This window comes from Artemia sp. Qi Xiang Cuo, chromosome 10, assembly GCF_049724085.1.
Source record: "Artemia sp. Qi Xiang Cuo chromosome 10, ASM4972408v1, whole genome shotgun sequence".
Lineage (NCBI taxonomy): Eukaryota > Metazoa > Arthropoda > Branchiopoda > Anostraca > Artemiidae > Artemia > Artemia sp. Qi Xiang Cuo.
Window position 1 is genome coordinate 38177843 of NC_142803.1, and position 16633 is coordinate 38194475.

Consider the following 16633-nt stretch of genomic DNA (forward strand, 5'->3'; position numbering starts at 1 on the left):
CCTGCGAGCGCGTTTTTAGAGGCAAATATTACTTCTTAAAAAATTAAAGCACATACAAATGGTTACAAATACGCCCCCCCAACCTTAGCAAAAGAAAAATGTAAACATTTTGAAACATTCATTAAATACATAACATTTTCCTGGCAAAACTTTCCTGACACTTTCTCTGGCAATTTTTTAAATCTTGGAACCTTCTCCCTAAAAAAAATTAGCAAGTTTGTCCACTCGCCCAAAACTTTATGCGGACACTATGGATAGGAAAGACGGACAACGACTAAAGCAAAAATTGTTTCAATGTCTCTAGCTCAAAGTGTCTGAAACGATCCCTACCTGTATAGGCTAATTAATAACTTCCCGTAACATCCAACCAATCACTTATCTTCAGCTCTGACACAGACTGCGTAATTTGATACAACGGGTAAATAAAGCTTGAAGGCAAGCAAGCATGTTTTATTTTAAAATCGCATAAATTCAGTAGGTTTCATTAAAAGTTGACAAATTTCGTACAATGTTCTGATCAATCTGCTGTGTTTTGTCTCATGACTGAGGAATTTACTTCCATCAAGTTTTTTTTTTGGGAGAGGGGGAGGGCATTTTTCTGAGAAGTCGAAGTCGAATTGATCAACACGCAACCCGTGGAAGCCTGTCCTGAATATTTTTTTGGGCTCATAAAATTCTTCCCACTTTTAAATAATATGATGGCCAAATTAGTGAAAACCAATGCATTAAAAAAAACACAAAAAAAACACACTATTCTCACATGTACCTTCCCTTGTTAGTACCTTGTTCTCTTATTCGGCTGCTTGCCGCTGGTGACTGGAAGTGGTGGATAGCTCTCTTCTCTCTTCTGAAAGGCGAGTGTTGCCAGGCCAAGCCAATCCGAAGCTGGTGGGTGGGTTTTTGGGATGGGAGACAATGGTCCACATCCTGACACTACCAAAAAAGGCTTTTCTTTTATTTTTATTTTTTTTTCTGGTGTGAAGATAATGAGCGTCGGCTCAGTTTCGCGAGTCTGACAATACTAATAATAATAAGCTGTTCCCCAGATAATGCAGTACGGTAGTTTGATCACCCGGCAGCACGACGTCTGTCTTAATTAATCCCTAAGAGATATATAGTGCAGAGACATTTACTTGGACTGGAGACAAATAATTCAAGCTGCCCTTCGCCCAATGCGAAACTTGAAATCTTCCGTCTTTCTTCCAAAATTACCTGCAATTTTCAACCCCCCCCCCTGCAAGGCCTTCCCAAGATATTGCAGATATACTATTCCGATTACCTGGATGTATAAAGTGTCTTTGGGTTTACCTCTGCCCCTTCCTCCAAGTCAAAATTTGAAGTCCACTTGACACCCTGACCCTTCCTGAAACTTTCAACTTGACCTCCAAAGCCATTTCTGAGACATATTAGATAAAGTCTTCTGATTTACTCGGATGAGTGCGTTGTTTTAGGAATACAACTTTCGAAAACTCAGGGAAATCTTGGTCTACTGGACGATCCCTTAGAATTTCAACCTGGTTGAACAACCAACACCACACATGCCCACCTTTTCTACTAAAAGCTCTACGTGAATATTAGGTAATTTACATAATTTAGGGCCATTACTAGAGTTGCTCCGGGGGTTATGCTGACCCCTGAGGCATACTTTCGGCACATTAATCTTGACTAGGACAGTAATAATTTCCCGCTGTAAAACCCTTCGACTCCCCCTAAATCTTTGGCTAGGCACACTTATGCACACATATCTTTTAAAATTGGTATCGACGGTGAACATACGTCCAACCACTGAGAAAGGAGAAAGGGGAGGGGGTCCAATCCTGAGTAACAGTTATGTATGTATTTCTTTCCTGGAAAGCTAAACTAATTGGCAGTGGGATTCCCTCTTTTCTACCTTCTCCATGGACAGGTAGTACTATGCCATATCTAAAATACCGCAAGGTCTGAAAGGACGTTCTTATTGTTGTTTCCACTTTCCTTTTCTTGCGTTGACTGACAGCCAAAACTACCTAAGTGACGAGCTAGCCATGTTGACATTCTTGGTGCCTCCATACCACTTACTGAATTCATGGAAGCCCAAATGTGGCAAAGTAACTGAAAACCAGAAATCCCTTGGTTCTCAAGGCACAGATTCTGAAAGCGTCTAATTTTCGATTGCAGTAGACGCTTCGATTGAAAAAAAGAATGGCAGCCACAGTCATAAGACAAACATTATAAATAATAACTGAGGCCCCTTCAGATCAAGGAGTTCTCAAATTTTCTAATTCCATTTTTTGGAAACTTAAAAGACTGAAATTGAGATAAACTATTGTTGAATTTTTTTTCTAAAAGACAATAACTGAAATACCTCACCTGTATGATGTACTGAAAAGTGCAAGAATTATTTCCCAACTCGTCTTCAGATTCCCCTGAGTCTCTTTCTATGCCTTCATCATCCGTTTCTGGGCGCTCAACGCCTTCGTCTGCAACACAATGAGTGATAAATTTGAAAATTACACAATTTACTAATATGAAGAAGATTGATATACATTTGTCCTGCATTATTTCACTTTTTATACTTTAAAACCTTCAACTAACTTACGATCAATTATACATTATTCAACAAGCCACCATTTAATAATAATAATAATTGATTTATGTTCTCTATACATAAATGCATGTACACAGAGGAGGATAAGAAACAAACGAAAAGAAAACTAAAAACCACAAAATAACACTTCTGACGAAAAAGAGACAATAAATAACTCATAATAGCTCAATGATTAAATAATAATTAGCCCATAATAGCTCGATAATACATAACAATAAAACACTCACAATACATAAAACATAAACACTTATAATAAACAGCTCAGTTTTATTAAAACTATGGCGACATAGCTATTTATTCATCAAACGAGACAGTTAAGGAGAAAAATCGATTCCATTTTCTCTAGATTGTCTATGAACTCGATCGTATTGTTGATCCGTTTTAACAGTAATTATTTAAAAAAAATTCCACAAAATGAGTTTTTCAAAAAAAAGTAAAGAACTCCATTAAACCAAAAATGAACAAAAATAAAATCAAATAATCTACCAAGCATACAACTACCACAAATCCGTATCAATAAATAAATGAAACCCAAAAAGAACAGAAATTAAAATATAAAACAGAGTCAAACTCAAAACGAGCAGAAATTAATATGAGTAGGGTTCAAAACCCCTATGCTTTCTAAAAGCCAGAATATCATTTTAATATACATATGCTGATATTTATTCCTTAAAATCTTAATTCATTTTTGATTTCTTAAAGTTATAAAAGTGAAAACATTTAAAAGACTTTTTCCAGCAAAGTAAAAATTATATTTTAGCCTTTAGAAAGCATAGGGGTTTTGAACCCTAGTCATATTAACTTTTGCTCGTTTTGAGTTTGACTCTGATATTTATTTTAATTTCTGTTCGTTTTGGGCTTCATTTATTTATTGATACTGATTTGTGATAGTTGTATTCACCTCGGGAAACATGGAAAATAATAAATGAAAAAATAAATAATGTTAAAACAAGAAATATTCCATCTCACATTACAAGTCATGAAGGAGTTAAGATAACTGATGAGAGAGGGATGGCGGAAGCATTTGCTGACCATTTTAGAAAAGTTGGACATGGTCTGGTGGATCAAATTTCTGCTGGAACACATAATCATAGAAAATATTTACCAAATAAAGTAGATAAGACTATATTTATGTACCCTATCCGGTTCTCGGAGTACCAAATAGCCGTTACTAGTTTGAAAAATGGATTTTCGACAGGGTGTGATGGTATATCGACTTCTTTGTTTAAGGAATTAGCTGGTATACTTCTTCAGCCGCTTTTATATATTTTTAATTCTTGTATAAAAAATGGATTTTACCCAGTTTGTCCTAAAGTAGCCAAAATTTTACCTTTGTTTAGAAAAGGTGATAAAGATAATCCAAACAATTATAGACCTATTACAATTTTATCACCTGTTTCTAAAGTTTTTGAAAAGATAATAAAAAGTAGATTTATTTCATTTCTGGTAAAGAATAAGTTTTTTTCTCCTAATCAGTTTGGTTTTTTGAGTGGTAGATCAACAGAGCTGCTTTACATCATTCCTTATCAGATGCTATGGATGATAGTTATTTGCCGGCAACTATATTTAAAAAAAAAGCTTTTGATACAATAGATCATGCAATTCTTTTTGATAAGTTGGAAGTATAGGAATCCGTGAAATAGCTCTGGATTTAATGAGATCGTATTTATCTGAAAGAAGTTTTAAAGTCCAAGTTTGTAAAGAATCATCTCATATTTTTCCGTTAGAAAATATAGGCGTACCGCAGGGATCTGTATTGGGGCCGATACTTTTTTTGATATATATAAATGATCTTCCAAATTGCATGCCTTCAGGTGATGAGTTACCAATATTGTTTTCGGATGATACAGAGATTACTTTGAAGGCGGGCAACGAAGATGGTCCTTTCAGCCTACAGTAGCGGGGATTGATTTATTTATAAATTGTTAAGTAAATCCCATCCCTATCTCCGTGAGTCGATAGTTAAGTTATGCTTTCTTTTTCTTTAGATTTATTTTAAATTTTGTTCTATTCTTATAAATTTTTCCTTTCTTTTTTGGAGCTATGTTAGCGAGAAGCGTAATATACTTTTCCTATTATTTTTTGATAAAGTGGACATTATGATAGTCCTCTCTTCTCCTTTGTACAAAATTTATGTACATGTTTTCGCTAAATAAATGTCAAGTCAAGTATGCTTGGTAGATTATTTGATTCTATTTTTGTTCATTTTTGGTTTAATGGAGTTCTTACCTTTTTTTGAAAAACTTATTTTGCAAAGAAAGTATTTTTTTTAATTAATTTCTGTTCGTTTTATATTGACATAGTCTTTTTCAGGGAAAAAGAAAATAATAGTTAGAATTTTTCCGGTTTTCATTTAAGAATTTTTGGTTTGGCCTGCTACTTACATGCATGAGAAACTTTTTCAGCAATTTTTAACAACATAAACTCTTTTGAAAATTATGACACACACAGTAGTGTTGAATTTAGTCATATGTATGCTCTAGTTGCCCTGATAAATAAAAATTAACACCATTCCCAAAAAATATATATTCGCTCTTTTACTGCCGGAATACACTCGCATTCTTTTGATTTTCAACACTTTTAAGAACAAACACAGTTACAAAGATTATCTCAAAAATTCGAATTTAATGCTCTTGGGTGGTCTTGGGACGCAAGTGAAATATCTTATTGCTAGACAGCCTACAAACAATACTTTTTGATTCCATTCTGCAGCAACCTTTAGTGTTTAAGCATATTGGGCAAATTACATAATTGTTGGGGGTTGACCTACCCAATAACCCTAGATATGTAGCTGTTAGACTATTCAAGTATGCGGAACAAAATGATTGTCCTAACATTTTCATTGGAAGTTTCTGGAAAAATATGAGCTAAAGAGTAGGGCTGATTGCCCTCCACTCACTTTTGACTCTTAAGATGGCTCTAAAACTTTTAATTTTCAATCAAGTTAACTCCATTCAAGTATTTCAATGATACTACTGACTATGATAGAGCATCACTTCCTATGTCCTTATGTGTTCTACGTTACTTACATACACTTTTAATACCTGCATGCATATAGGTTTTTCATTTAATTGAAACTCCTCCTAAACGTTCCTTAAGAGTTTCCACTTAATGCCATTAGTATCGTTAGTTACAGGAACCGTAGAAGCAGCATTAAATGAACACACACACATTGTCTTCTGGCTAGCTCAAAATCCACAACCTACGAAGGCATGAAGGTAAAATTTTCAGATTTCTGTTCTGGTGTACTGATGACAACCTGCCATCCGTATGCAGGTTGTCAAAAGGGCATATCAGCAATATCTTAGGAACAGTTTTGTGTGTGAAATTAAAACTTACAACGCTTGTTTTGAGGGATATTGAACTAACCAAAAAAAATATTTGCATCCTAATACTAATGCTTCTACTCCTACACTGCTGCTACTATTACTATTATTGCTACTACTACTACTGCTACTAAAACTAAGACTACTACTATTAACTGTACTCCTACTGCTACTACCATATTTACTGGTGCTACTACTATAACTAATAAACCTAAGGGTATTAAGGTGAAAATTTTGGGCAAAATTGTAACTGTATTCAAATGAAACGAAACACACTATGAACATATAGGTTGTCAAGAGGACGTATCAGCAATGCTTCAGGACCGGTTGATGGTATTAAGTTAAAAATTTCATCGTGTGTTGAAGGGGATGTTGAAAAAAAGGTGCTATTTGCATACTGCTACTAATGCTACTACTGCTACTATAACTATTGCTACACATAATTACTGAACCTTTCAATAATGCTGAAAAAATTTATGTCTCAAAACTTTGTCTGGATATTTGTTATAGGAAATGATAGGCGTGGGAGGGGAGGAGGTTTCTTTCAAATCACGTTGACTCTTAAAAAGGGCACTATAAATTCCAATTTAAAATCAAATGAGATCCATCTGAACTTAATACGACCACCCATTCCATAAAAGAACCTTATATGTCCCAAATCCTACGGCATAACTTAAAGTCCTTGCCCCAGGGCTCTGGGGTGGTGCCAACACTGGAAGCACTGTTATATGTTCTTTGGACTATATTAAACAAAATTGCCATCGCACAATTTCAATCAAATGCATTTTTTGAAAAGAAAGGTTGTTGGGTGGGAGGGGGTTGGGGTGCTACTTGACCTCCATTACTATTGACTCTTAAAAGGGAACTAGAATTTCCGATTTCAACCAAATGAGCCACCTCTAAAGTTTATATAACCATCCCTTCCATAAGAACCTTAAATGCCCCAGGGGCATAACTTACAACCCTCGCCCTCTGACTCTTACAACCTCAAAAGCCTTGTTACATGATATTTCGACTATTTTGAATAAAAAAACTGTCTCAAAATATCTATTGGATACATCTCAGGAAAACACGACATGTTTGTGTGTGTGTGTATGGGGAGGGGGGGGGGTAGCTGCACTTTGATCACTTTGACTCTTAAAAAGGGCACTAGAACTTCTGATGACCAATCCAATGAGTCCCTCCAAAGCATATACGACCACCCTTTTTATAAGAACCTCAAATACCCCAAAGGCATAACTTACAACTTTTTTCCTGAGAGCTGTAGGGGGGCGGGGGGAGGGTGTCTTCCTCACCAACATATTTTTCAAAACCTTCAACTACGATGAATAAAGTTGTTATCCCCAAATGAAACCATTTATCTCCAAATTTTTATTGGAGGTGTTAAGGCAAATGCTGAGCGTGAAGGGGGGGGGGCTGTTTGTTCTCAAATCACGTTGACTCTTAAAAAGGGCACTATAACGTCCAATTTCAAATCAAACAAGCCCCATCTGATGTTTATACGACTGCCCATTCAATAAAAACCTTATATGCACTCATAAAATAACTTATAACCCTATCTCCAGAGCACTGGGGGGCTGTGTCATCCCTAGAGACATTATTATATGTTCTTTGGAATATTTTGAGAAAAAATCGCTATCTCATAATTTCAATCAGATGCATTTGATGAATGGAGGGGTTGTAAGCTTAAAAAGGAACTAGGACTTCTAATTTTCAACCAAATGAGCCTCTTCTAAAGTTAAACAATCATTTCTTTCATAAAAACCTTAAATACCCCCTGTGCATAACTTACAACCCTTGCCCCTAATCTCTGGGGTTTGTTTCAACCCCAAAAGCCTTGTTATATGATAGTTGGACTATTTTTGAATAGAATGGCTATCTCAAAATTTCTATTAGATGCAGCTCGGAACAATACGACGTGTGTGTGGGGAGGGGGGGGGGTAGCTGTCCTCCGATCACTTTGACTCTTAAAAAGAACACTAGAAGTGCTGATTACCAATCCAATGAGCCCCCTCCGAAGTTTATATGACCGCGCTTTCTATAAAAACCTTATATGCCCCCAAGGCATAGCTTACGACCCTTGCCCTGAAAGCTTTGGGGGAGTTTCATCCTCAAAAACATAATTTCCGGACCTTCCAGCTACGTTGAACAGAATGCCATTCTCAAAATTTTGATTGGACGTGTTTGGGGAAACAGTAGGCGTGAGAGGGGGGTTAGTTGCCCACCAATCACTTTCGACTATTAAAAGGGGAATAGCCCTTTCAATTTCCAATCGAATGAGCTCTTTTTGAAGTTTCTACGACAATGCTTTCAATAAACACCTTATATGACCCCAGGGCATAACTTACAACCCTTGCCTTGAGGGCTGTGAGGGAGTTGTCATGCTCAAAGACATAGTTTCATAAACTTTACAATACGTTGAACAAAAAGATTATCTCAAAATTTTGATTGGATGTGTTTGGGGAGATGGTGGGCGTGAGAGGGGGGTTAGTTGCTTCCGATCACCTTCGACTATTAAAAAGGGCACTGGCCCTTTCAGTTTCCAATCGAATGAGCCCTTTTTGGAGTTTCTACGACAACGCTTTCTATTAACACCTTATATGCCCCCAGGGCATAACTTACAGCCCTTGCCCTGAGGGCTGTGAGGGGTTGTCATCCTCAAAGACCTAATTTCCAGAACTTTCAACTACGTTGAACAAAATGGCTATCTGAAAATTTTGATTGGATGTGTTTGGGGAAATGATGGGCGTGAGAGGGGGGTTAGTTGCCCACCAATGACTTTCGACTATTAAAAAGGGCACTAGCCGTTTCAATTTCCAACGAATGAGCCCTTTTTGAAGTTTCTGTGACATCACTTTCTATAAAAAACCTTACATGCCCCCAGGGTATAGCTTACAACCCTTGCCCTGAGGGCTGTGGGGGAGTGTCATCCTCAAAAATATGATTTCCGGACCTTTCAACTACTTTGAAAAAAATGACTATCTTGAAATTTTGATTGGATTTGTTTGGGGGAATGGTGGGCGTAGGAGGGATGTTAGTTGCCCTTCAATCACTTTCGACTATTAAAAAGGGAACAAGCCCTTCCAATTTTCGATCGAATGAGCCCTTTTCGAACTTTCTATGACAACTCTTTCGATACGAAGTGCCCTAGTCTAAAAAAAAAAGAAAAAAAAAAGAAGAATAAATTGTGCCCATATCGCTCCTCACTTAGGCAGCGCTAATGCGCCGCCTATGATATTCAATATTCCGTATTTCCGGATAATACACCTATTTCTGAATAATAGTGGGATTCCAAGAAAACATTTACAGAACTGGAAAAAGTGCAAGCGGATACGCTTTCCATCTCTTTTACTTAAAATCTTCAAAAATGGAGCGAAGAAAAATACTTGAGGTGCAAACATTGAATTATAAATTTTAGCCGTTTATAAAAAAGACCTTTCGCCCTGACTAAAAGGCCATAGGTATTTCAAAGTTTTTCCAATTCACAGGATAACACTAACTCACGCGTACCTTTAACTGTCGGGTCGAAAGGCAAGCCAAGGTATTTAATGGATTTTTTATTAAAAATGTTCAGTGATCCCCCTCCAAATTGAATGATGCTGGAAATTATTATTATTATTTGCCACAAAGAATTCTGTTTTAGTAGGTTATATCTCTAATCATACCTCCCGTAGATGTGATTGTAATACATTAATTACATTCTGCAATGATACTATACTGTCCAAAAACAACAAATAAATACTATACTGTCCAAAAACAAAATATCATCAGCACACGACAAGTGGCTAATATCGATACCATCTATCACATCTGTGGTTAGGTGCCGTGTGGCTGTTCTTGGATGTGACTACTCAGTGGTTGCCAGTCCTTCTTCAAGTTTGTACAATCTAACGATATCCAAAATCCGATGCCATCCTTTGTGTGACACACAATTCTGATTTATTCGAAACTTGTTTTTCAAAATTCTGATTATTCGAAAATCTATTTAGAAGAAAGAACTTTAAAGGCAATTAATTTGGTCTGAACAGCTTTCGAACTACCTTCCTGTATGAAGCAAATAAAAAAGAGGCCAAATAAAAAAAATGTAGTAAAATTCATATCCAGGAAGGGAAAACAATCTATCTATGGAGGCTACATCCAGCCCCCTCTTCATCGTATGTACCTGCCAAGCCTAATTTTTGCACTAAAAATAGGAATTTTGACTAGTCCCAATCCACTGGGGAGCTTAACTGCTCTATCATTACATCTTTTCTATGCCATAAAACATAAAAGAAAAGTTATAAGAAAAGACTACAAGTTAGCAGCAAGAAAATTGAAGGAAGCAATCTTCAGCCGTTATTTAAGGGATACAAGTCCCCATTCACGTTTATTTCAAAATGATACAAGTCCTAAAGCGGCTGTGAAAAATATATTGTTCGAGTTTCGTTGGTCGGTAGTATGGCATCTATAAGTACGTCCTACCACCCCCTGCTGCTGCCATCTATTCCCCTATAGTCATCATATTTACTACCATCTTCCCCCAAGCTTCCCCTATCTGCATCCATTACAGGTACTACCGGTCGCCCCATGCCTACATTGATACTGCTGGTCACTTTATGCCTACACTGATACTACCGGTCACCCTATGCCTCCATGAATATTATAATGCACCCCGTGCCTGCATTGATACTACCGGTCAACCAATAACCACATTGATACTACCAGTCGCCCCATGCCTCCATGAATACAACCCGTCATCCCATGCCTCCATGAATATAACCCGTCACCCCATGCCTACATTGATACCACGGTCCTCCTCATACCTACATTGATGCTACGGTCCTCCTCATGCCTACATAGATGCTAGAGGCCCTCCCAAAGCACTCTGTTGGGGGCAATGAACTTTTGATTGACTCGTGTACTAGTTTCTGCTATTTCTGTTTTTCTTCTTTACTATGTTAACGGTATTTTCAGCAGCTGTTTCAGAAAGCCCCATAAAGTTCCCTATACTCCTACGGGGCCTGATCGATCTTTATAGCTTTTATTTATTGTCAGGGGCAGGGCCCGACCGATTTACATTTCGGGGCCCGATACCGATACTGATATATCCATATCATACGGATACGATACCGATATAATTTGCCCATAAATTCCCGTCCAGAAAAAAACATTACCAAAAGTTTAAACCCTCCTTCCCCTTTTCTGGCAATCTTCATACTCACATGTTTCTCCCCGGTCTATTACACACCAAAGAAAGGCCTCGATAATTCATTGTGGATTCCAAAAATTAGGCCATTTACGAGAATTGTTTGATTTTCTTTACCTCTTCTGATCAGCAGCTTTTGGGCACACAAACGAAATGGCGGATGTTTGCGAAAAAGACAAATAAGAAACTGGTTTAGTTACATAAGCATAAATACGTGAAAATCTGATTGAAAGAAGCGTAAGATAATTATTGAAACTGATTATTCAAAACCCAGATTCCAATAGCACGAATATGAATTTTAATCATTTACATATTAACGTGAAAACTTTACATTTATATGATATGGACTCTTACTAATGAATCAATGTTAGGTACACTGGATATAGGGGCGGAGATATAGTTTTCAGTTTGGAGGAGGGATTTAAAGAATATGTTGACAAAATCGTCCAGTATCCCGACAAATGCGGACACACAAGCTGAGTTTCCAAGGTGAACAGGTAAATTTTCCAAGGTGTTGCCATGCCGCGGCGACACCTTCGAACTCTTTGGAACCCCCTTCACACCTTACAACACCCGCTCTCCCCCTTAGCAGTGCCCCTGACTGCATATCATGGTTTTAACCGATTGAATCTTGGATCATTCACCCACACAAGTAAACACTAATTAAACTGAAAGGTATGGTTTATTGTATTCTTTTCAATTGTTTTGGTAGAAGATGTACGTTCTTGAATCACCACACAGTTCGAGCATTGCTGCACCAGGTGTGTATTGATAACAAATATACTTTGATTTCATTTGACTCATCTATGCTGCTCTCTCCACCATAGAGACTTAGCTGGTAGCTCTGCGATATTTGATATTCTTTTTCCGATATCCGATAATGACACTGACCCTCATATCGGTCGGGCCCTAGTCAGGGGGTTACTATTAATCGGTCTTAAAAAAGGCATAAAAACGGGGTGGAGGGTCAGAATAGGTACAGGATACAAGAAACAGACATGAAGATTTAAATCGATTGATAAGACCATCAAAAGGACGCATTTTTTGCAAATGAATTTGACAAAAACTGTCTTCAATAATTTTTTTACACTCAAGTTTGAGCGTTTTCAACAAAGAATATACCTAATCGTTATAGGTTAATATGACACAGTAAAAAGAGTATGCCATGCATACCATGGAATCACCGCGTATTGATGGGTAGTAGTATATTTTATGTATTGTTTTATGAAAATGTGTTTTTTTTCCAAATATTTTTTATTTGTTTGAATACATTTAAGCAATAAACATGTTTAGGCTTACCCAGTCTTTATGTTTAGAATCCTAGGTCATAGGTAAGACCCTAATCTAGGTATATCGTCCCCCCCCACCCGTCTAACACCCCTCCTCCCGCAGTGCCCTCTAGCGCAACGTCACTCTGGCACCAAAATGTGCTTTTAAAGAAATAAATGTTTCCTTTAACCCTAAACCTAGCTTTGTCGAAGATCTAAGACAATATTAATACGAAAAACAGATTTATTGAAAATATAAAGCCAAAAATTCTTATAAAAGCTATCAATAAAGAGATTTGGCGTAAGTTGATAAATTGGAGTTATTCTAGAATAATAATGAAGGTGTTTTTATTCTATTTCTTTTATATGAATCTTCTGTATTGCTCCTTGGAACCCCCTTCACACCTTACAACACCCGCTCTCCCCCTTAGCTGTGCCCCTGACTGCATATCATGGTTTTAACCGATTGAATCTTGGATCATTCACCCACACAAGTAAACACTAATTAAACTGAAAGGTATGGTTTATTGTATTCTTTTCAATTGTTTTGGTAGAAGATGTACGTTCTTGAATCACCACACAGTTCGAGCATTGCTGCACCAGGTGTGTATTGATAACAAATATACTTTGATTTCATTTGACTCATCTATGCTGCTCTCTCCACCATAGAGACTTAGCTGGTAGCTCTGCGATATTTGATATTCTTTTTCCGATATCCGATAATGACACTGACCCTCATATCGGTCGGGCCCTAGTCAGGGGGTTACTATTAATCGGTCTTAAAAAAGGCATAAAACCGGGGTGGAGGGTCAGAATAGGTACAGGATACAAGAAACAGACATGAAGATTTAAATCGATTGATAAGACCATCAAAAGGACGCAGTTTTTGCAAATGAATTTTACAAAAACTGTCTTCAATCATTTTTTTTACACTCAAGTTTGAGCGTTTTCAACAAAGAATATACCTGATCATTATAAGTTAATATGACACAGTAAAAAGAGTATGCCATGCATACCATGGAATCACCGCGTATTGATGGGTAGTAGTATATTTTATGCATTGTTTTATGAAAATGTGTTTTTTTTCCAAATATTTTTTCTTTCTTTGAATACATTTAAGCAATAAACATGTTTAGGCTTACCCAGTCTTTATGTTTAGAATCCTAGGTCATAGGTAAGACCCTAATCTAGGTATATCGTCCCCCCGCCCGTCTAACACCCCTCCTCCCGCAGTGCCCTCTAGCGCATCGTCACTCTGGCACCAAAATGTGCTTTTAAAGAAATAAATGTTTTCTTTAACCCTAAACCTAGCTTTGTCGAAGATCTAAGACAATATTAATACGAAAAACAGATTTATTGCAAATATAAAGCCAACAATTCTTATAAAAGCTATCAATAAAGAGATTTGGCGTAAGTTGATCAATTGGAGTTATTCTAGAATAATAATGAAGGTGTTTTTATTCTATTTCTTTTATATGAATCTTCTGTATTATTTCTCAAGGAATGTGAAGAATTCCTGTAGAGACTTTTCTTTTACTGGATCTTTTATTTTGCTCTTCGTGAACCCTTTCTAGTATGCTGAATCTCCTTTCCCAAGAGCTTCGTTGTGCTTTTGAGCTTTCTTTGGCAGGTAAGGGTGCCCTTTCCTCCATTAGGTTCTTATTTGGCCAATATAAAGATGAGTTTATATCCATTCTCAGTGTTCCTTATGAATTTAGCTTATCTAAGAATTTAGCTTATCTAAGAATTTTCCCTAATCCTTTTGAGATTCTATGAATCCATTCTATCAACCATAAGTTCGAAATTTACTGGATGAGCCTCTTCAGAATCGGTGATATTATAAATAAGACCTTTGTAGATGCTACAATCACAGTAAAAGATATTTCTACTTCAATATGTTGATCCATACACATGGGCGCCCATAAGGGGGGGGGGGAGGAGGGGGGCAGATGGGGCGCCAGCCCCTCCTGGCTGAATGATGCTGCCCTATTTTTATATTTTTGTTTTGAGATTTCTATTATATAGCATTAAAAGTGCCAATTAAACCAGGTAATCCCCCCTCCTGGAATTCAGCTTATGGGCGCCACTGTCCATACACAACAAGTTTCTTTTTCAAACCGAATTCGTCAACTTGTAGCAAACTGATAACAAATGTCTGTATGAGGTAAACAGTCTGTTTGTATTTGGTCTATCCCCTACCGACGCCTATCCTTCTATCATGGGGTTACAAAAAACAAAACAAAAAAACAAAACAAAATGCATAATAGCCACACCGCGTATTGCTTTTAATTTTCAGAAATCAGGGCGCATACGCTTATAATAATCTGATTTCATTGACACTTCCCACCTCTCTGTGACACTACACCCCTTGTGTTTCATCATGGTACGGTGGCACTTCGTGACCTCCAAGCGACCTTTACCTCCCCCCCCCCCCCCAAACAAAATCATGGTACGGTAGCACTTCGTGATCCCCCCCCAAGAAATTGTTTTTAACTAGATAAGAGAACTTTTGTTCATAACATTAGTTTTATCTCTTTTTTTAATTCATGCACACTTAGGATTTCATAATTTAATATTTGGCATACTCTCTGTCGTGCTTTGTATGGTAATGCTTTTTTAACTTAAAATTTCCACAATTTAACTTTTATTTGCAACGTCTGTTTTATCTCTTTTTTTTAATTCGTGCGCGGTTTGGGATTCATAACATAATATTTGCCATACTCTCTGTCGTGCTTTGTTTGGTAATGCGTTAACGTAGCATTTTTAGTATTTAACTTTTGTTCGTAACGTTAGTTTTATCTCTTTTGTTTAATTTGTGCCCACTCTGGGTTTCCAAAAGATAGTTAGGTTCACCGCTTTGATGTTATGTAAGTTTAGAAGAATTCGCAAGAAACACTTCCCTGGCACCATAGTGCTGAAACCTATTCAAATTATTGCCCTAGTACTGCCAGCTGTTCTGCTATAATTATAGGTGGCAGCAGTATCGATTTTTTTTCTTTAATCTAGGCTAGGTTTATCGCTTTTAAATTAGGGTAGTTTAGGTTAATTTGGCGCATTAACTGACTCCGACTGACTCTCGAAAAATCCCGTTCACGCCTCAGACTCTTGAAAACGCCCCATTCATGTACCTCTGACTTTGAATTTTTTTTTTTTTTTTTTTTTTTTTTTTTTTTTGAAAACAAATCCCGTTCTTGTGTCTATGACTTTTGAAAAGAAAAGAGATAAAACTAATGTTACAAACACTACTGAAAATGTTAAGTTAAAGCATTACCAAACAAAGCATCACAGAGAGCATGATAAATACTATGTTATAAAACTCAAAGTGTGCATGAATTAAAAAAAAAGAATGCAACTAACATCACGAACAAAAACTAAATACTGAATGCGTAAATTGAACCATCACCAAACAAAGCAAGACAGAGATCATGATATATATTAGGTCATGAATTAAAAAAAGGAGATAAAACTAACGTTACAAACAAGAGTTAAATGCTGAAAATGTTAAGTTAAAGTATTACCAAACAAAGCACAACAGAGAATATGACAAATATTATATTATAAAATCCAAAATGTGCACGAATAAAAAAAAAGAGATAAAACTAACGTTACGAACAAAAGTTAAATACTAAAAATGTTAAGTTAACGCATTGCCAAACAAAGCAGGATAGAGTATGACAAATATTATATTATGAAATCCAAAGTGTGCAAAATTAAAAAAAGAGATAAAACTAATGTTACGAACAAAAATCGTCTTATGTAAATTTTTTTTTTTGGGGGGGGGGGTGTCACTAGGATGCCACGGATTGCGACGGTACCATGATGAACCACGAGGGGTGGAGTGTCACATGGGGGTTGAGAATGTCCATGAAATCAGATTATTTTAAGCGTATGCATCCTCATTTCTGAAAACTAAACTGCAAATGTCTTATTCATGAGGTCACCGATTCTGAAGAGGCTCTTAGGGAACTTATGGGCACTAGAATGGATGCAGAGAATCTTAAAAAAGATTACTGGAAAAATCTTAGATGAGCTAAATTCATTACAAATACTAAGAAAGGACAGAAACTCATCTTTATATTGACCAAGAAAGAAACTAATGGAAGAAAGGACACCATTACCAGCAAAAAGGTCAAGAGCATAACAAAGCTCTTGGAAAAGGAGATTCAGAATAATAGAAAGAGGTCACGAAGAGCAAAATAAAAGATTCAGAAAAGATGATTCTCCCTATAGGAATTCTTTCCATTACTCGAGAAAGAAGATTCGCATA

At 36.7% G+C, this 16633-nt stretch overlaps 1 protein-coding gene across 2 annotated transcripts in view; it reads right to left on the reverse strand.

Moving 5' to 3' along the window:
* The window catches only part of spir (spire type actin nucleation factor), a 78546-nt gene that overhangs the window by 43704 nt on the left and 18209 nt on the right, over positions 1–16633 (reverse strand). For both annotated transcript variants that reach the window (XM_089095396.1, XM_089095397.1), the window contains exon 4: positions 2350–2459. In XM_089095396.1, coding sequence (XP_088951522.1) covers positions 2350–2459 — 110 coding nt within the window. The remainder of the gene's footprint in view (positions 1–2349; positions 2460–16633) is intronic.